The sequence below is a fragment of the Protopterus annectens genome, chromosome 13.part0 (assembly GCF_019279795.1).
Source record: "Protopterus annectens isolate FY-2018-M chromosome 13.part0, PAN1.0, whole genome shotgun sequence".
NCBI lineage: Eukaryota > Metazoa > Chordata > Ceratodontiformes > Protopteridae > Protopterus > Protopterus annectens.
Window position 1 is genome coordinate 695,433,615 of NC_056747.1, and position 22,659 is coordinate 695,456,273.

The window sequence follows — 22,659 nt, forward strand, 5'->3', positions numbered from 1 at the left end:
GATGCTGCTGCTTGACAGGTAAGAGATACCGGGACAAGACACTACTATGCACAGCACTGAAGTATAAAAGGGAAAGGCTAATAGACTGGGAAATGTTCAGATACCACATTTCCTAATGCCTGCTGGCCTTAGTCCCACTGTTGAAAAGGATGGCTCCCCACTTTTTACAAAATCAATGAACAACTTCTACAGTGAGCAGAACGTTGAATTTGCTTGTGAATGGAGAACCACTTACAGAAATGCAGGTCTACCACAGTGTAATGATCTGACTCTGACAAGATTTACAAAATTTTAAATTACATGCCTAGGACTGTCTCATCACTAAGCAAAAAAACTAACGAAGAGGGGCATTAATTAAGCATCTGGGAAATTGAGTTCAGGTAGGAACTTGCAGCACATTAGGCACTCTCTATTCAACCAAAGCCTGAGTACCGGCTTCATCTCAGCTGAGTGGAGAACAGACACTGTTATCCCTTTACACAAAGGTGGAGCGTCCACCGATCCAGGAAATTATAGACCCATCAGCCTAACTATCCTGATCTGCAAGGCCATGGAACGGATTATCATGGACCCCATTAACAAGGACATTGGCAACCTCTAAACACTTCATCTCACACAGTTTGGCTTCAAGGGGAGGTCATGTCTGCTAAATCTGGTTGACTTCTTTGAGACAGTCACAAAAGCCATGGACGAGAGGAAGATTGTGAACACCGCCTACCTTGACCTGGCCAACGTCTTTGACACTATTCCCCACTTGGGCATAATAGATAAACTATCTCAACCAGGCATTAATCCATATGTTACCAGATGGGTAGCAAACTGGCTCAGTGATAGAACCTATGTAGTCAAAATAGGGGAAAGCCACCTCAAGCAGTAGACCCATAACAAGCGGCGTAGCCCAGGGTTCAGTCTTGGGGCCTCTGTTATTTGGGATATACTTTTCCGAGGTGCAGGCCAAAACCAGTGGGCTATGGCTAACCAAGTTTGCAAATGACTGCAAGCTGCGTGCTGTCATCAATTCCTCTAGTGATGTGGACATCCTCCAAGGTCTCAGTCAGACAAATGACTGGTACCAGAAACATGGCCTCAAGCTGAATACCAAAAAATGCATATCATCCCCTTTGGGGAGAGGGACATCACCACAAATTGCCACATTAATAACAACGTTCTAAGCACTCAGTTGTGAGAGATTTGGGCACCCAGGTTGAAAGCAACCTGATGTTTGACCACCACATTCCTTCTGTGGCACAGAAAGCCTTCTACATGGCCCACCTCAAGTAAGGGTATCTCTCATCCAGGAACAAGGAGGGCATAACATCCCTGTATTTTTCCTTATAAGACCCACTATTGAGTACAATGCACCTTTTCGCATGTACCTCGCAAAGCACATGCAGCAGCTGGAGAAACCAGAGATTCCTCACCAAGAGAATCCAGGGCTTCAAACACCTACCATACACAGATAAGTTAAAAGCCCTATCCCTCTACTCATTTCATACAGACTCCTCAGAGGTGACCTCTGTCTGGCATACAAGGCGATCATGGACCCCCATCTTGATGGGACTGCTGCTTTTCCGCAAGCCAAGCTCCACTCGAGTAACCCGCACGTGTGCTCTCAACCTGGTCTGTGACATCAACAGGACTTGTTGGCGGGACAGATTTGTGTCCCAGAGACTTCATCTATGGAATAGACTCCCTCTCCACATCAAGCAGAGTACCTCTTTACCCCTTTTTAAGTGCAACCTGGATAACTGGATGGGAAACAGAAAATATGCCCATGGGATTCCACCAATGTCCCTGCTGGACAGAGGCATTGGGTGGTGATTTGTCTGAACATGGGCTTAATTCTTGGCTAGGCTTATAAGGGCCTCAGGGCCAATAGCCTAGTAACCTCCTGGGATCCTCGCTTCAAATTTCCAGGGTATCTGGTAAAGCAGAATTCAGCAATGGGAACAAATACACAATCTGATGAACTGGAGGCAGGGAAAAGGAAGGCAAAGTGCACACGAATAAACCAAAATATTAACACTCCAATAGAAAAAAGAAAAAAACATAACATTCCATCTGAGTAGTTCTACTTCATTCTTCAACCTGTGCATCCCAGGATCCACAATGGATCTGACACGGCTGCATCCTAAGGCTCCAAGCTCCATGCTCCTCCCCTTAACCATAATGCCCCTGTCTCCCTTCAGATCGAGTTTGCTGCCTAACAGGTATCAGATACCTGACCCAATGACACCTTATCCCTCAACATAAACATTACAAAAAAACTTCAGCCCTGACAGAACCAAAGATCCCAACAATAACTGTCCGGTACAAAGGACATGTCATATCCCAAAGGATAAGGTTGGGGGGAAAAATGGCTGAAGACAAATGAACTAGAACTACTCAGATGGAACACTATGGTGAGGCTATAACTTCTTTATCTAAAGTAGTTTACTTCATTTGTTCTTCAACTTGTGGGACAGAGTCCCCAGCTACCCAAGTCTTGGCATGCCCTCATGGAAGGATATTCTGGAGCACCGCAGAGCCAAAGGATGCTCTACTCCTAGAGATCAAATCCAGTTTATAATGAGAAATAAAGGTGTGAGATGAGGCCCAAGTATCAGCTGAACAAATATCATCCAGAGAGGCCCTAGACCAAAAGGCCGCTGACGTAGCCATAGATCAGGTCGAATGAGCCTTCACTTTTCCTGGAAGAGACAAACCTCTAAGTAAGCCCAGCCAATGCATTGTGAAATCCAGCGAGCAACAGTAACTTTTGAGATGGGTTTACCTAAGAAGGGCTTGGCATAGGACACAAAAAGCTGATCAGACATGCGGAAAGGTTTAGTCCTGTGCAGATAAAACCTCAACTGTCTATGTATGTCTAGTAAATGTCATTTGTATTCCCCTTTGTTCTGGTAGTTCAGAAAAAAATTGGTAAATTAATAATCTGATTAATATTGGCCTCCGAAGCTACCTTGGAAAAGCGACACTCTTATCTTTGTGAAAGATCATGTAGGGGACTTAGATAGATAGAGCTTGAAGCTTCGACACCCTTCTAGCAGACGTAATGGCAACCAAGAAGGCAGTTTTCCAGGTCAAAAACTGTAGATCCACAGATGCCGCAGGCTGAAAGGGAGGAGAAACCAATGCCTGCAACAAAGTGAGGTCCCACAGAGGAATTGGGTCCTTAACCAGGGGTCTGAGAAAAAAAGCACCTTTGAGAAATGTTTTACAAAGTTTAGAGGAAGCCAATAAAGACATGTTTACCCCAAAATGAAAATTAGAAATGGCAGCTAGTTGAAGTTTCACCATTGAGGAACTAGAGCCCTGATGAAAAATGCTAGTTAGAAAATCTAAAACTGCTGAGCGGTGCAGTGAAAGATTCTAAAAACCTCTGAATGGCCCATACAGTAAAACGTTTCCATTTACTGCGATAAAGTTTTCTGGTGGACGATTTATGAGCCACCACCAGAATGGACTTGACAGGAGATGACAGACTGGGAGTCCTAAGAATCACGGGAACCACAGCAGCCAAGCAGTGAGCTTCAGACTGTCCAGATCTGGATGAGGAATCCCCGAGGGATGTGAAAGCAGATCCAGGACCGGATCCAAGGTACATGGCGGAACAACTAGATGAGACCCGAGTAAAGGAAACCAAACCTGTTGTGGCCAGAATTGGGCGATGAGGATCACAGTGCTCCCCAGCCTTCAGTCTTTCTGTAAACACATCGACATGAGAGTAAGAGGAGGATATGCATAAAGAAGCCCGGGAAGCCAAGCATGAATCAGAGCATCTCTGGGGGCTCCCCCTGGTGGGGGGATCAGAGCGAAAAACTTACTGCACTTCACGTTGGAAGGAGATGCGAAGAGATTGCAGCAAGGACGACCCCACTCTAGGAAGATCCGTTTCGCTACTGAAGGCTTCAGAGACCACTCGTAAGGCATCAGGATAGATCTGCTGAGCCTGTCCACTAAAATGCTGGACCATCCGGGGATGTGTGTTGCCACCAGAAAACAGCCAGTGGAGATCACCCATTCCCACACTCTCATGGCCTCTTGACATAAGGGAAAAGATCTGGTTCCCCCCTGTTTGTTGATATACCAGACCATTGACATACTGTCCGTCTGAATTGCAATTGCTCCCAGAGGAATATGAGCATGGAGGGCCTGCAATGCAAAAAGAACCGCTGTCATCTCTATAACACTGATATGCATATAGGTCTCGGAAGGGGACCACGTGCCTTGGACTGTCCTTCCTGTGCAGTGCCCCCCCATTTTAGTAGGGAAGCATCCATGGTCACCGTGGTTTGGGTAAATTAGGTTGAAAAAGGACGCCACTTGAGGAGATCAGAGGACTGAATCCACCACCAAAGGAAAGTCTAACAGTGACCACTGAACTGCCAGTGTTCACTGCAGTACCTTCATATGAAGACGTGCCATGGGGAGAAGATTTATCGTGGCCACCATAAAACCTAGAGCTCGTAACACTGCTTCAGCTGTTGGTAAATGGGTCTGAAGAATATTTAAGACATGCAACCTCAAGCTCCGTATCCTGTCTGAGGTGAGGAACACCTTCGATTGCATTGTGTCCAGCCGTGCCCCAGTGAAATCTAGAATCTGAGATGGGTGAAGAGCAGACTTGTTCATACTGATCGTAATGCCCAACTTGTTGGCTAGCTGAAGGAAGGAGTCCCTGGCCTGACGTGGTAGACGCTCTGAGGGGGCAGTAATGAGCCAATCGTCCAGGTACGGAAAGCCCTGAAGCCTCAGGTGAGCCGCTACTACTACTGCCATCTGCCATTACCTTGGTAAACACCTGGGGGTTGTGGTGAGACCAAAGGGGAGGGCTCGAAATTGGTAATGATTGGCTCCCAACCAGAAGTGAAGGAACCTCCGGGAGCGCCTGTCCATCTTGATGTGATGGAACACGTCCTGGAGGTCGATTGAGCACATCCAGTCACTGTCCTGCAGATAAGGCAAGATGAACTGAATTGTGACCATCTGAAATTTTGTCTTGGTTACTGACGGGTTCAGTTTGGACAGATCTAATATTAGTCTGAGGTCCCCGTCTTTTCTGGCACTAAAAAGAACCTGGAATTAACCCCCGATCCGGACTTGTCTAAGGGACCTGATGGATGACTCGCTTGCTTAGCAGTGAGTCTACCTACACTGCTGCTTCCTCCTGCTGCGTGAGTGGGATGTCTAGGAGGGCTTTGCTGGATGGGGGAAGATCCTTGAAGGGAACGAAATATCCTCTGGATATGACTCACAGCATGCACTGATCTGCAGTAATGGGCTCCCATGCTAGTGGGTGAAGCGACAGACGACCCACGACTGCCTCTAGAGATGGACAGCCAGGCAACCACTCAGGGTTGCTGTCCGAGTTTATCCTAGAAAGGTTCTTGGGACCCGAAATTCCTAGGGCCCCCTCTGCCTCTAGGGAGGTGTCTATCATATCCCCCTCTGCCTCTGAGGGAAGGCAAGTCCTGAGTGTCCCAGCAAAATGCCTGAGACTTGCGAAACCACATCATCTTCTGGACTCGCTGGTTCCTGGAAAATGACCTTTGAGGCGGTGAGAAGCGGACCCCGATGGCAGTGTCTTCCCATCCTTCTTGCTCTGTATCAAAGTCTCTCTGACCGTCTTCTAAAAAAGGGAAGAACCATCATAAGGGACGTTGGTAAAGGATGTCTTGAAGGGCTCTGAGAACTGACATAAGCGGAGCCAGGCGTGGCACCAGATGGCAACCTCTGACCCCGCCTCCTGTGCGGCTCCCTCCATGGGCATGGGAGAGGAAATGGATAGACATGTCGGCTACAGATTTTAGGGTGGCCATTTGTGCATCGAACATCTTCCTGTCCTCTGCCGACATGGACCCTGGGGTCGACTATGCGACTTCCTTGACCAGATCTCTCTCGAGTCTAATAACGTGCGCCATGTAGTTCAGCACCCTCACAAAGAAGGTCACTGAAGCATAAACTTGCTTCCCAAAACGATCCAACGTTCTCGACTCTTGGTCAGGCGGATAGACCATGGAGCTCTCCTAGTCAAGTTCCTTCTTGGTGGCTGCCGCAACCAGCATAGCATCTACAGAGGACCCCTTGTCCCAGTGTAATTTGTCCAGGGGAGGGCTTAAAACCTTGTCTGGGTGTGCTTGGGTATTGGCTCTACGGTGTCCGGCTCCTTCCATGCCCTAGATGTTATCAAATCCACAAGTGGATCAGCAGGAGGGGACATCCAAGAGGTAGATGGGCCCGAGCCGAATACCTCCAGAAACACGGACTTGTCAGAGGCTGGTTTTGGGGTGGACCACTCCCCTCTTTGACAGAAGATCTCCATGATGTCTCCAAAGGAGACATCCTTGGAGGGGTGATCTTGGGGAACCTTCCCCTTCATCCAGGTCCGTGTTTTCGGTGAGGGACTCTGGGGGAGAGTCCAAGTGCCTCCTTTTACATGTTATGCTGGTGGGGCGGCTCCACAGGGGACCATCTGGGGAGGTCTCGCAGAGGGTTGTTCCAAGGCCGGAATGTCCTGGGGCACTACAGCTACGGGTTGTCCCTGAGAGGGCAAGATGGTCGGACGTACACTCAAGGCCAGGGGGGTCTGGATGGACTCCGAAGATGAAATAGTCAGAGGCCTCGACCCTGCGAGAACCCTCTCCACCACGTCGAATGCTGAGGGGGAACGGATCTCCTGGGCTGAACTAGCGGAAGCTGCTCCCCTCTGATCCGACCGGGGAGTGGGAGCAGAGCCTCTAGGAGTCGAGATACTGAGGGGAATGCTTCTCTCTGACAAGCTCGGAGCAGAGAGCACTCCCTTGGATCCAACCCTGAGGCTACAGTTCTGAGAGCTCAAATCCGATCTACTCTGATCAGACACATTCAAGGCACTGGCTGCCATAAGCATTAACCCCTCGACTCCAACCGTCCTCGGATCCAACAACTCCGAAACTGCTGGTTGGATCAGAGGAGGAGTGATAGGTCTGAATACTGGCTGGAAGGTGCCTGCTCCGGTGGGAGAAGGCCCTGGCAAGACCCCCACCTGGATTTCAGTATGGATAAACATCCGCATCATCTTGTCCATCTCTGCTTCAGATAGGCTCCGGAGGACGCCGCCGAAGTGGGCCGGGAAACCCGGTGGGGACAGGGCCTAAGGGACGACTGGCTAACTGGAACCTCGGCGACCTGTGCCGAGGTGTAACAGGCCTGGAAACAGGCTTAACCTTTAGCGGGGGGCCAGCCTCCGACGAGCATCAGGGGATCGCTTGCAATGCCAGTCTTTCTTGAATTTGTCCCCTTCCCCAGGCTTCTTGGCGGGAGGGGTGAGTTCCAGAGGCTGAGGAAGGGGAAGATGAAGCAGCAGCAGCTGCTTTCTTAGTGGGGAAAGGTGGGACCTCAGTCCCAGCAGAGGAGGGCAACAGGTCCTTAACAATCAGTTTGTCCCGCCTGTCCTTAAGTGCTCTGGGGTTAAACCCAGCACAAATAGGACAGGGGGAGTGGAGGTGAGCCACCCCCAAACAAACCAAACACAGTGTGGCCATTTGCCGGGGAAAGCTTTTGGCCACACTCTGTGCACCTTTTGAAACCTGGCTTCGGGGCGTCTTCCATGCCTCAAGCTGGCCCAAAAGAAACACACACACGCACCATGATGAAGGAAAAGAGGGGAGGAAAGATAGAAAAGCCTAAAAGAAAATCGCTACGAAGAACCCTGTGAAGGTATAGGTAGGTTAGAAATGAAATATACAGGTAGAAAAAGCCAAAAAAAAAAAAAAAAAAATTACTGTTTAAAGAATACCGCTATCTCAATGGAGCTCGGACCAAGCTGCTTCTTCTTTGGCGGCAAACGAGATCTGAAGGGAGCTCGGAGCCATAGCTGGAAAATGCAGCCGTGTCGGATCAGATGTGGAACCGAGAACCCACAGGCTGAAGAACAAATGAAGTAAACTACTTCAGATATGGGAGGTTCAATGCTTGATACCTTGGTACAAAGATATGCAGACAGTGACACTACAAGGTCTTAATATTGTCACAGTAATAAAAAAAGTGGAGCGGCAGGCGAGGAAGGCCTAGGAATCTTGGCCTTCTTGCGCGGAGGTTTGGGTGCAGTCAACGATGTGGGATCCATTCTAAGGGCTAACCACTTAAGGTGCTGGTTTTCAAGGTAGAGGTTTAAAGTGGCCAGGTGGCTGCGAAGGGTCTTTGACACAAATGATTGACAAATTTCGCAGGAGGAGTGATCGTGTTTGCGGCCTAAGCAAAAACACACACCTATCATGGGTGTCTTTATGGGGTATCTGGGGCCCGCATTGGCACTTTCCCTTTTTACCTGACATCAGCTAAAGTCTAGAACAACCAAGCCTAAGCAATAACAGTCGGCAAAATAAGAGAAACAGAAACCCAACGGGTTACTTATCTTTAAGATGCGACGTCTGTGAAGAAACGATCGTATAATGTGAAGGTCATCTGCGGCTGAGAAGTTCTGAGGATTTTGCGTGCAGACGTCACATTTAAGGCCCCTGGTTTATGGCCTTATGTCGGATGTCCCACGCACACTGCAACAGCCAAGCTGAAGCTTTTGTATTGGAGCAGACGTACGAGTCGCCTGAGGGCAGGAAATCCCACAAGTAGAACATTGCAACATAGGAATAGAAGGACATTATACAGAAACATTTTTTTATAAATCACACCTCTGTTGGTTTTACAGTCACATTATTAATCTTCCATAAAAATTAGATAGGTTTTTACCAAGACCACAGGCAACAGAACTTCATTTTTTTTCTACTTTATCTTCACTCTGCCATACTCCTTCCAATGCTGGGTGAAACTTTCTTCACATTTACTGCTGATGTCCACACATTGTAATGTAGCATATCAACAACTTTATCAAAGGGAAAGACTTAAGATCTCACTGCTATTTTTTTTGCTTCTTTGCCCTGACTAATTCAAATGCTTGATGAAGAAGCACTTAAACCTGCCACTTATGATGGTGACTTTTACCCCACAAATAACTAGATCATGACAACAAAAGAGACCTGCATGCATTCCTCCAAGAGGGTCCCCAATCCCAAATAATGCCAATGCCCAGGTGTATGCACTATGTGCTTCAACCAATCACCCTGTGGTGCGATACATCTGAGACTTACTAACGTAGTGCTAATGTCCCTGCACAAATGAATGGTTATACATATTTGCTACACTTGGTCTACCCCAAAATGGCCTGGCAACAGCTGCCATACCAGTCTAGCTATGTTTAAGCCTAGGAGCATTCACACTGTGCTGCCTGACCAACCCCCTCCAAAAAAAAAAAAACACATACATTAATGAAAGTCTTAATTTTGAATGTCTTCTCCAGTCACGCATAATGGGATAATACCAAACTACTCTGACAATCTCTAAAGATGGTGTCTTTACATGTTTTTATTTCTTTAGGATTTGTGTTCTTAGCCATCCCATAAATATGAGTTATATGGGGCCCATTTCTGTTTCAGCCACACACAGCTGAATAAATTTCCTCCTTTTGTAAAAAAAAAAAAAAAAGAGAGAGAGAATTCCTTGCCTGCAATGATCACTCTATGCACAGTTAGCAAAATAAAGTTTTATTATTTCAAGCCCAGGCTATCCATTTATCTGCACCATAACCAAACTATTAGAAATTTCTATGCTACCTGACACAAGAAAGACTGGAGAAGGACTGCATTCCCATACACACAGTTTTATGGCAGCTACAGGTCAGAATATAGAGCTACACCACCTTGCACAGTACCTTTTTTGGTCAGAACAAAGAAATGATTTATGAGCAAATGAGTTAAGGCAAGCTACATGCAAACCTAACAAGGAATGCACCCTGAGAGCTGAACAGTACAGGAACACACTGTAAACAAAAGCTGTATTTTACCAGTTTACAGCAAACCAGAGATCATTTTATAGGAACTAAACTACATCATAGCATAAGGGAAAAATATGCTAAGCATGTAGTTGTCTTGAGGGGAAACGGAAAGATACAAAAACTATAAATTCAAATCAATTAGACTGCAACAGCAGCTAAGTTGCTCTGAATACACGGAAATAGAGGCTGCAAGAGCAGAACACTGGTCCACTAGGTTAAGTCCCCTTCACAAGAAATTAAATACTGAACCATAATGGTAAGACTACCTCTGAATTTTAAGATGGATCTCTAGAATTCTTAACTGGTAAAAACTGATATCAAACTTACAGTTTTGTTTGCTGTTTATCCCATGAAAAAGTGCACTAAGTTGCAGTTAAAGAATAAATACCAAAACTGCTTTCCGTATTAGCATTCCATACGATCAACATCTCAAAGTCTACTAAATTATTTATCAATGTTTCCCTCCCTACAAATACACTTCAATACTTTCAATATATAAGCATGCGATCACAATCTGTTTCGGTGCATTAAACTGTACTGTCACATCAGCTCTGGTGACAAAGGGATAAACCCCTGACTACAGCCCAGATGTACAGAGTTAGACTAGTGGTTGGGGCATCTGATGGAACTGGCAATGGAGGACTAGCATGCCCTTTAGTGGTAGTAGTGGATACATACTGTCACAATCCTTCAGAGAAGAGGTGATGATGCAAACTTAATGCTTGTGGCAGGTGTTGAGTTCACCAAGCTACTGCTTAGTAATAGCAGTCAGCACAGGTATGATGAAGCCAGTCCTAGCACAACAAAGGTGTTGTAGGCCTCCATGGTAACCCACATTGTGCTCTCTCTCCTCTTCCAGTGAAGAGGTTAACGTGGGCTAGTGCAAACTCCCTCACAGCTATGATGCTGATGAGGAAATAAAACACCCTTATGGCAGCCTGAATTGATGACTCCCTCCAGAAAGCTCTAACACTGGATAAAATGTAGTGTTGGAAAACAAGTGGGCAGTATCCAATTGGGTAAAGGCTACATGTTCAGCAGGCCAAGGAGCAAAATGTATAGAAAAAATAAAAATATAATATCACAAACTCCAAGAAAAGTACAGACAAAAGGGGTTCGGATGACTGTAATTCTACATGGGAAAAGAAAACAATTTACACTTATGACAAATGTAAGACACTTTCTCAGGGCCACATTATTTAACTCATTCACACAGAAATCAGAAACCTACCATTACTACGCTCCTTGAACATCAGTACAGAAGAAGGTGGAAAGGTTATCGGTGCATACACTGTGGCAACGACAGCTGTGTCAGACTGCAGGAATCGCTCACATTTGTGTTTATCAGCTGTAAGGGATTATAAAAAAAAAACAGAAATATATTTATAAGTTATATACCTCTTCTCTGTGACTTGGTGCATAATCAGAACATAAAAACAACCAACACTTTACTGCAATGCCATTACAATAATTCAAACATTAACATCTCAAGAAGTGCATGAACCACTATGCCATTTGCCTGCCACTAAAAGCTGTAGTCCATTCACTTTCTTTTTTTTATATGTGCTTTTCCTTTTTTTTCTAGGTGCTTTTCCTCCATCTGCCTGCCATCAAGCCTTCCCTGTAGAGTCTTGACTATTCCTTCTCTAGCGGTTGGGAGATTTCAGTTCCACAAAAGTGACAGCCAAATGCAGAGGGTGTCATTCAGGCAGACACTGTAGAGTCTGTGCTCTCGTCATCATCTTGGCAATGAGAGCAGTTGTGCAAGTTCCTAACCCATTCCTGCAGGCAGCCTGAATCACTGTGGGAACTCAATGCCTTCAACTACAAGTGCATACTTCCATGCACTCATACTAATAAGGGCTAATGCCAGTAGATAACTTGGTTAGCTGCAACCTACTTCAAGAATGGCCACTGAAAATGCCACCCCCTAAGTGACTGTAGCAGTGGGATCCTCCTCCATGGCACCCTCAGCAGAAAGGGCAAAGCCCATCCTTCTCTGCCATTGCTATTAAGCTCCTAATCCACTAACTGATCTCTGGTTGCCTAGGATGTAGTCAGGGCTTTATCCCTCTATGCCACAGTGATAAAGCTGCCTATTTAAAATTATCCACATTCTGAAATAAAAGCTGAAGACAGATGAAAGTCTTGCAATTATTCACTTTCACAAGGTTTGCACAATGATGAAAATATTGCTTTTTCCAGGCTATCAAGTCCTAGGCTGAAGTTCATTAGCCCTGCCTGATTTTTTTTTTAAATACAGGCAGACCAGGTGTGTGTTTGGGGTAAACAACTATGGGTTACACCCAAGATGGGAGAAAAATCACACACAGATTCAAAACAATTACTGGAAGGAGGATGGAGAGCCTTTTAAGAAAGGTTTGAAAAAAAATCAAGTTAGCAAGGCAAAACAGACACTCCTGCAATGATGGTGATACTAAACACGGGGCTGTTCTACAGAAGTGCCTCTTTCTGGAGCATATTCAATGCTGGCACTTTACAGCCAAACAGTTAACTTCTGGTGTGGAACAGAGTACAGCTACTGGCACACTAGCATGGTAACCACGGTGTGACTGGGCAGACATATACACTTGTACATGTCAGAGCAGTACAGTTGGATGCCCCCTAGGCACCTTAGTTCTTTACATGAAAAGGAAAATTTCTCTCCAAAAAGCACCTGAAAAGGAAAGCTTAGCAGACTCCTAGCTGGAACAGATACACCCAGAGAGAACATACATTTTTTCCCTGAAATCACCAGATTTAAAACCTATATGGAAAACAAACAAGAAGGAATGGAGGGTATGTCTACACTGCAGTGCTGATCCATGTACTTAAAACATATAGCTCTACGGTGACTTCATGCAGATGTATAATGTTCAGACTTTCAGTGGTCACCCATGAAGAGGACAGTTAACTGAGACCCTTAGAACAGTGTCAACAAGGACAATGAACAATTCTGAGACTACGGTATATTGCAGGAATCCCTGCCACAGTGAGGTATAGCAATCACAGCAACACTAAATAGAAGTGGTATGGGCAGGGGGGCACAGCCTAAAGCCCTCCTGCAAAAATGCCTTCAAAATTAGAGATATTCAGAATTCCCTTTTTTCAGCATCACAGCTTAATTTTAAACATGCGCAGTCTACAATGAATGAGGAACAACCCACTCTAGAAGTAGTAAAAACACTAAGGAAAATGAAGGCCAGGAAAGCAGCAAGCTCAGATAAGGTCACAGCAGATATGATCCAGATGTAAGGGGAGAAATGGCTCCAGAGGGTAGTCTTAGCACTATGGAGAGAAAGGCATACCCCAGACGACTGAATAATAAAACACTCTAGTGCCAGTGTTCAAGAAGTAAGAGGTCATTCATAACTGTGGGCAGTATATCAGAAGCAAACTCTTGTCATACTGCATGAACGTGCTGGAGAGGGTAACTGTTAAACAAATTCACAAAACAGTAGAATGTATGAGGGGAGATGTGCAGTTCAGATTCTGATTTGGATGTAACACAGGCGACTTGATGTTTGCAGTGAATTAGGTCATGCAGAAAAAGCTAGAGATGAGAAGAGAGTCCAACTAGCCTTTCCTAGACATGGAGAAAGCAAAACACAAGCTTGAAAGCTGACTTGGACCATCTTGAGAAAGTCCCAGAAACATTGGGAGAACTACTGCAGGATCTGTACATGTACCCGATAACAAGTATGTACAGTGTTTCAATCTCACAGAATTGTTCTCAGTGGGAACAGGTGTGTATAAGGGTTCAGCTCTGAGCCCACTGCTGTACATACTAGTGATGGACTAAAATCAGCAAACACGTAGGAGGGGGTGTTATTTATTTTGTATTTGTTAACATGGAGATGAACAGGAACTTTAGCAAATTATAGGAGAATCAAATAAAGAAATGAAGGCACAAGGAGTGAAACTGGCCACAGACAAGACTTATGGCAGCAGCTGAGGAAATCAGAAGATAAAAATGAAGGAAGGGTTAACAGTGAAACAGGTTAACAGCTTCAATTATATGGGAGGAGGTTAAGGAGAAGGGAAATCTGAATGAGGAAGCCAAAGTTAGAAGGTTAGAATCAGAAGGGCTTCAGCCAGCTGACACAGTGTCAGGAGTAGTGTGTGACAGAAGAATGTCAACAAAACTGAAAAAGTACAGTTGTGTACACTTACCATAAATGTAGATGTTTGAGTGTATTCACTGTTGCAGTCATTACATTTGGGTAATCTGCTGGCAGGTTGCTCTCAGTCGGCCTGATTAACAAAGTCTTGGGTCCTGCATTGGTTGCTGTCCCTTCTCCCATGACGTCAGGTCGTCAGGGGTATAGAACATGCAGCCGATGCCATTACATCAGTTTTTCTTACCCCAGATGTCAGGTGCCCCCCAAATGGGGAGCAAATAAAATTAAAAACACAAAAATATACCTCCAAACAAAAGCAAATACACCAAAAAGGCTTTTAAGCATAGTAAAAGAAAACAGAGGTATAGTAAGAGAAAAACAGGGAGCTGGAGGGAGAGTAACTAGGACTGCAACAGTGAATACACTCGAACATCTACATTTATGGTAAGTGTACACAACTGTACTCTGTTCTTTGTGTTTCACTGCTGCAGTCATTACATTTGGGTAGATTCCCAAAGCTATGGCTGGGAAGATGGATTTATACAGCATTAGGACCAGCTATAAGGCCCTGCAAGACAGCAGTGGCAAAGCCAGCTCTGGATTTTGAGAAAATTGGTAAATGATAATGCTTGGTGAAAGTATGCACTGAACTCCAGGTAGCAGCTTCTAGAATATTCCTGGTAGGAACACCTCTGAGAAAGGCTGCAGAAGTAGATGCAGCCCTGGTGGAATGAGATCTGATCCCCTGGGGGATAGGTTTTCCATGGTGCTTATAGCAGAAATGAATGCAATGGCTTATCCATTTAGAAATGGTCCGTTTAGAAATAGCCTTCCCCTCTGCCCCAGCAGCAAATGCCACTAGCAATTGTTCAGATTTTCTTCTAAATTTAGTTCTGTCCAAGTAGAATCTAAATTGTCTGTGCATGTGTTTGGCTTGTTTACTGCACCCAGGGTATTCACAAAGTGCCTGGCTCCAGTAACTGCATTTTGCAGGCAAAGAAATATTCAAATATATCCGCATAGGAAGTAACTGGTGAAGGGTCAGCATCTTGAATTTTGGAATGTCCAGAAAGTAGACGGGTCCAGAATTGGATGCCATGATTTGTCTTTTATGGGTACCAGGAAAAGCCTGGAATAGAAACCTTGTCCCTTTTCCTCTTCTGGTACCGGTTGAATAGCCCCCATGTTTAAGAGGGGAAGTACTAGTTTCCGAGCCTCTGCCCACTGATTTGGGGGCAGGTCTGGCCACCCGTTTGGTGTTGGCAACGTGTCGAAATGAAATCTGTATCCCTGGGACACTACATTTAAAACCCATTTGTCCTGGGTTATGAGATCCCAGTTTTGTGCATGAAGAGCAATCTTTCCCTCCAAAGGGGCGGCTAAAAGATAAGTGCTCGGTAATTTTAAAGGAAAGTCATTGAGACAGTTTACCGTACGGGGGTGTCTTGTTATTCCCAGATTTGGAAGTGGAGGCCCCCCATTGCTTAATTCTGAGAGTCCCTTGGGACTGAAACCTGGTGCTTTTGGTGTGTCTGGGTTTGGCTTGAGAGGATCTGGAAGGAGCTGGAAAGGACCAATTCTTAGTAGGCCAGTGCCTACTAAATCTTGGAGGTTGCACTTGTAAGAAATCTTTTACAGTTTGCATAGATTTAGCTTTATCTGCCATCTTTTTTAGAAGTTCTTCAGCCTTATTGCCAAACAGGCAGTCCTGATTTAAAGGAGCATCCAACAATTTTACTTTCACATCATCAGGCAGAGACTGCTCCTTAAGCCAAGCATGCCTTCTAAGTACAGACCCAGTAAAAGCATCCCTGCAAGAGGTCTCTAAAGAATCAAAACCATATTGCAAAGTATGTTTTCAACTTGTTCAGCAGAATGTAATAAATCCTGTAAATCAGTTAGTTATGAACTCACCATAACGATCGATGTATGTGGTCCATCTCGCCTACATTCTTTACTCACGGGTCCGGAGCTGAGAATCAGCTCCGACTCGGCCAACTTATTTCTCTAGCACGAAGTCTCTAATTGGCTGGGCTAACCCGGTATCCCAAGATGCACCTCGCCCTAGCCCCAGATCTTGTTTGCAACCATTCCAGTCATAACCCATACACAACCAGCACTGGAAGGAATTCCAGCCAGGAAAGAAAAAAAACACTGACCTTGAAGGGTTCTCAGAGCCAATACTCCTCCAAATCCTTTAGGAAGGGGGCAGGTGGGAGGGTACGTAAGAATGTAGGCGAGATGGACCACATACATCGATCGTTATGGTGAGTACATAACTAACTAATGTTATGTGGTCCTATCTCGCCTACATTCTTTACTCACGGGACAGCGTCCCCAGCACCTGTATCCTGGGAGGCTCATAGGAAGATACTCCCGAGAACCGTGGAACCAAAGGAAGCCCGGCCCCTAGAAGCCACGTCCAGCTTGTAATGAGTAATAAAGGTGTGAGGAAAGGCTGAGGTGGCCGCAGCACAAATATCATCCAATGAAAGTCTGGCATGGTAAGCTACTGATGTACACTCTGCCCTGGTAGAGTGAGCTTTGACGGGAAAAGGTAAATTTCTGCCTGCTGACGAGTAGATAAAGGAAATACAATCTTTGATCCATTTAGAAATTGTGCACTTGGAAATAGGACAACCTGCTCTGTTCTCTGAGAAGGACACAAACAGCTGATCAGACTTCCTAACATGCTTAGTCCTGTGTAAACAGAACCTCAGTTGTCTGTGCACATCCAACTGATGGAACCCGAACTCTGCTTTATTGGAAAAGTTTGGAAAGAACACTGGTAACTCAATAGATTGATGGAGATTAACAGTGGATGACCCCTTTGGAAGGAAGGACGGGTTAAGTCTCAGGGAAACTCTGTCCTTACGAAAGGTCAAATACGGTGGTTTAATGGACAGAGCTTGAAGTTCTGATACTCTTCTGGCCGATGTAATGGCTATTAGAAACGCCGTCTTCCAAGATAAAAATTTCAATTCACAGGTGGCGGGCGGTGAAGTGATGGCTTGTAGCACAAGGTTTAGATCCCATGGCATGACAGGTTCTGAAACAGGAGGGCGAAGTAACCAGGCGCCTTTCAAGAAGGCCTTATAGAGTTTATGGCCCATAAGAGATGGCTCGTAAGATGTATGAAAATTGGAAATTGCAACCAGCTGCACCTTAATGGTAGCGGGCGTGGAGCCCTGACGGAAAAGCACGGCTAAAAAATCTAAGACAGACGGAATTGGGGCTGTGAAGGGGTCCAAACCTTGGGCCTGAGCCCAAATGGAGAATCTCTTCCATTTGCTGGAATAAATCCTTCTGGTGGAAGACTTATGAGATGAAGACAAGATATGTACCACCTCAGGTGAAAAGGAATGTCGTCTAACTAGTGATGGAAGTGGAGCAGCCAGGCTGTCAACCTGAGGGTTCGCAGGGAGGGATGGAGCTGTCCTGACATGTAAATCAGTAGGTCTGGCACTGGGTCCAGAGTCCAAGGACCGTCCACTGCGTACTGCTGAAGAAAGGGGAACCATACTTGTCGAGGCCAGTGTGGAGCAATAAGAATCATCCTGCTTCCCAAGGATATGGCTTTCTGAATCACTCTTGGTAACAGAGGAAACTGAGGGAGAGCGTAGACCAGACCGGGAGGCCAATCGTTGACTACAGCGTCCCTGGGTGACTCCCCCTATGGGGGGATCAGTGTGAAGTACTCGCTGCATTTGGCATTGAGGGGGACTGGCGAAGAGATCGCAGCAAGGCTGACCCCACCTGTTGAAAATTTGAACCGCCACTCGGTTGTTCAGGGACCACTCATAAGGCATCAGAATAGCTCTGCTCAGCCTGTCCGCTATCACAATGGACTTTCCCGGAATGTGCGTTGCCACTAAAAACCTTTGGGAAGATACTGCCCAATGCCACACTCGCATGGCCTCTCTGCAGAGGGGATAAGACTTGGTTGCACCCTGCTTGTTCAGGTACCACACCACGGACAATTGCAATCGTTCCCAGAGGAAGAGAGTTTTGGAGTGCTCGCAACGCTAGAAACACCGCTCTCATCTCCAGAACATTGATGTGCAGGTGTACCTTGTGATCTTGCCACGTGCCTTGGACCGTCCTGCCAAGATAATGCACCCCCACCCCATCTGGGAGGCGTCCGTGGTCATCGTGGCCACTGGAGACATAGGAATCAAGCTCCTCCCTTTGTCCAGAGTGGTGGAACATAGCCACCAGCGGAGGTCCTGTTTGCACCGTTCCTTGAGAAGTATCAAGTGGGAAAGAGGAAGTTTCTGAAACGACCACTGGACCAAAAGGAGCCATTGTAGGATCCGCATGTGTAACCTGTCTAGAGGCACCAGCATGATAGTGGCGGCCATGGAACCCAAAAGCTGGAGAACTAACCTGGCTTGAACTCTTTTGAGGGGCAACAGTGCGTGGATCTGAGACTGCAGCACTCTTATTTTCTCTTGTGGCAGAAAGGCCCGCATTTGAATAGAGTATAGCTCTGCGCCTATAAAAATAATACGCTGTGAGGGAAGCAAGGCAGACTTTTCCCAGTTCAAAGTAATTCCTAGTTGTTGACAAAGTGCAATGGTAGTCTCCTTGGTTTGAATGAGGAGATGCCTGGTGGGGGTGGTGAGAAGCCAGTCGTCCAGATACAGAAACACTTGGAATCCCTGACGTCTCGGGTGAGCTGTCACCACTGCCAAACACTTGGTAAACACCCTGGGGGCTGTGGTGAGACCAAAGGGCAAGGCACGAAACTGGAAGTGACTGGCTCCCAGCCAGAAGCGTAAGTGACTCCTGGATGCCTTGTCCATTTTGATGTGGTAGTAGGCATCTTTGAGATCGATGGGGCACATCCATACTCCTTTTTCCAGCAATGGAAAAATGGACTTAAGCATGACCATTCGGAACTTGGACTTCAGAACGTAGTAATTCAGTCGACTGAGATCCAGAATGGTTCTCAGGTCCCCTGTTCTTTTCGGCACCAAAAAGAGGCTTGAGTAAGTTCCTGATCCGATATGGTCTGAGGGGACTGGTTGGATGACTCCTTTTTCTAGCAGCTTTGCAACTTCTAGTGCTGCTTGATCTCGTTGTCTGGGTGGGACGTCTGGGATTCTTCTGACTGGAAGGGGTGTTGACAAAAAAGGGGATAGTGTAACCTCAGATAACTATTCGAAGCACCCAACGATCATGGGTGATGCTTTCCCAGGCTTCCGGATGCAACGAAATTTGGCCCCCGACTGGCTCCGGAACAGCACAGTCAGGCAACGTCTCAGGAACGTTGAAAGGAAGATCCGTGAAAGGAATTGCGGTCTCCCGAGTTGCAGGGGCCTCCTCTGCCTCTAGGACGGTGTCTTACAGAATAATTTCCCCCTCCTCTGCCTCTGGAGGGGGATTCACCTTGAGCTGCAGGGAAGGACCTCTGAGACTTCTTGAACCACATTTTCCCCCCTCTCTGAGCCTTGGGGTAAGGCCTAGAAGGGAGAGAGAAATGGGCCCCTACGGCAGATAGGGTCTTTCCCTCCTGTTCGCATCTGGTGAGGGTGTCTTTCACTTTGGTCCCGAAGAGACAGGACCCATCAAAGAGGGTGTCAGTGAAGGAAGACTTAAAGGCCTCCGCGAAATGACACAGACGCATCCAAGCTTGCCTTCTGACAGCTACACCTGAGCTAGCTGCCCTATTCACCCCTTCGGCTGCATAAGATATGAGCCTCATGGACGAGTTGACAATGGAACCAAGGGTAGACAACTGGGAGTTAACAGTCTGCACTACCGCCTCAGGCATGTTACCCGTCAGAGTATCTCCTAGCTCCTTAAGGAGATCTCTTTGGAGCCGAGTGAAATGGCAAAGGTAATTCAGTGACCGCAAGGTAAAGGTCGCCGAAGACAGGGTATGCTTCCCGTACCGGTCCATATTCCTGGACTCCTTGTTAGGACGATGGACGGAAGAAGAAGCCTCTGCAACTTCCTGCTGAGTGGCTGCCGCCACCACCAAGGCATCTACAGAAACCCCTTTGGTCAGGAACTCTTTCCCCGGGGGAGCAGAAAGGAACTTATTTGGATGTCTGGGCACCAGTTCCATGGAATCAGGGTTCTCCCACACCCTTCGACAAATCAAATCCAGGAGTTCGTCGAAGGGTGGAGACACCCAGGAAGCGGAGGGTTGAGCTCCGAAGGCCTTGAGGAATACAGACTCCTCCTCAGAGGGGATCTTGGAAGGCCAGTCGCCTCTCTGCCTCAAAATCTCCAGGATGTTGGAGAAAGAGACGTCATCGGAGGACGACTTGGGGGACCCCTCTGACTCCTCGAGGTCAGTATCGGAAGTGAGGAACTCGTCCTGGGAGTCTATGTACTTCCTCTTCACAACTTCTTTCTAGGGGGCTCCTCAGGCACAGACTCTGAGGGGCCCTCAAAGTAGGGGACCGCTCAAGGGGGTATCCCCAGACCTTCGGGCTCCACCATCTGTGGACAGGGGTGCGTCAGAGGCTCTAGCCGGGGTGTAGGGGGACGGAGTGACCGATCCAGGTGATGTAACTGATGATCTGGCCAGTGCGCTCCTCATGGCCTCGAAGGCAAGTCCCCCCGAATCAGAGGACCGACCCATCTCAGAGACCACGACCGGAGTCTAGATTCACTGAGCCGATGCACCAAGAGGGAGGCTCGGAACCGAAAAGAGTCCCGAGGTATCCCCCCCCAGTCTGACTGAGGAAACCAGAGTACCGGAACCGACATTGTTGGAGCAGACGCTGGCTCCGATAAACTCACATGGGGTATCGGAGCCGACACAAGAACATCACTCAGCACGGAGCACTCCGGCTCCAACGACACATGGGTGCTCAGAGGAGGAATCATCGGTACCAGAATTGGGACTGGCTCCGGCGCCGACTGGGTTGGAGCCGAGAACAGTTTTGCTAACACCAGCGACTGCAGGAGCCTCTGGACTGCCCTATCCACATCCAAATCAGACAGCCTAGAGGATTTGGAAGAAACAGAAGGAGATCAGGATCACCTACCTGGAGACTCATGCCTGACACTGGGTGACCGGCTCCGAATAGGCTCCAGTAATATCGGAGCCGAGGTCGACTCCAGTACAACAGATACCTCCTGCAGCCCCGAGGACAATGGAGCAGAGGAGGAAGTATCCATTTTCAAAACCTTCTCCTGCGGCCCCAAGGACAATGGAGCCGAGGAGACAGTAACCACTTTTGAACCCTTCTCCGGAGGCTCCGAGGAGGCAGACGGAGCCGGAGATCTTTTCTTTGCCGAGGCTTAGACTTAGCACTAGAAGAAGAAGAAGAAGAATCTAAGGACTCCTCAAAGGAAGGCTTAATCAGGCCCTTCAAAGTCAGCTTATTTTTTCTTTCCTGCAGTACTCTAGGGCTAAAAACGTGGCAAACACTGCAGGACTCTTGCAGGTGAATAGCAACAAGGCAATAAACACAGATGGAATGCCCATCTGTAATGGACATTTTGTAGCCACATTTCGTACACTTTTTACACCCGGAGGGTTTATGCACTTTCTGCTCTTTAGACATGGTAAATAACAGCACACTCTCAACCGACAGCGACAGACACAAGAGGAAGGCGGGAAAACCCAAATAACACTAACGGCCAAGGAAACTCTAAATTAAATGTTTCTTTGGGGCAGCAGGGAAACTAACTACCGACAAGAACAATCCAGCACAGTTTTACACAAAGCAACAACACTGGAGAGGACTAGGTCCTGTAACTTAAGCGGGTCTAGCCCACGAAACAGAGGGATACCACAAAACACACTACTCACAAACGCTCACAATGAAACCTGCCAAAAAGAGAAGACTAGCTATTACAATAGCTTTTACAAGATAACAGACTGCTAAAATACTTAGAAAAAGGGATACCGGGTTAGCCCAGCCAATTAGAGACTTTGTGCTAGAGAAATAACTTGGCCGAGTTGGAGCCGATTCTCGGCTCCGGAACCGTGAGTACAGAAAGTAGGTGAGATAGGACCACATAATATCTTTATTTTCCACACAGTCAGAAATCAACATCACTTTCTGTTTAAGCAGTCCAATAATAAGCTGTTGATATTTTAACATATGAAATTGGCAGTTTAAAACCCTGATTGCCAATGTTGCAGAAGTATAAACGTTTTATCCCATCTATACAGCGCCCTGGAGTCTCTATCATTAGGGGTAGGATTTTTAGCAGTAGAAGCCCGTAATGCACTTGGGCCCCTGAGAAATGGTTTCTGGATCTGCAACAGGGTTTTTGAAAAGGAACTTGTGGGACTCAGGAACCCTGTAGTATCCGTCTGGTTTACTAGGAGCTGGAGGCAGGGAATCAGGGGCCATACTGGATTCCGCAAACACATCAACAATGATAAGTACAGGAGATATAGCCAAAGGCCTATGCTGAGGTAGAGGAAGGAAATCCCTAAGCCTCTTTTTAGATTCAGAAAATTCCTGACTCGCCCAGTGGAAATGCTCCCTTAAGGTATGTAAAGTTTCCCCAAAAGAAAAATCCTCGGGGGGTTGCAGAGGGAATGGAGTCCTCTGCATCAGAATCCTCATAAGTAGGTATGGACAAATCCAGGTCATTGGAAGAATTAGAAGAAACAGAGTCCCGATCAGAAGATTCATAATCAAACTCAGCCCTAGGCCTCTTAGAAGGGGGGGGGGGTGACTACCCCTGATTAGA

At 46.8% G+C, this 22,659-nt stretch overlaps 1 protein-coding gene across 2 annotated transcripts in view; it reads right to left on the reverse strand.

The window, feature by feature from the left end:
- TSR1 (TSR1 ribosome maturation factor) overlaps positions 1–22,659 on the reverse strand; it is an 895,152-nt gene that overhangs the window by 211,407 nt on the left and 661,086 nt on the right. For both annotated transcript variants that reach the window (XM_044054379.1, XM_044054378.1), the window contains one exon: positions 11,100–11,216. In XM_044054379.1, coding sequence (XP_043910314.1) covers positions 11,100–11,216 — 117 coding nt within the window. The remainder of the gene's footprint in view (positions 1–11,099; positions 11,217–22,659) is intronic.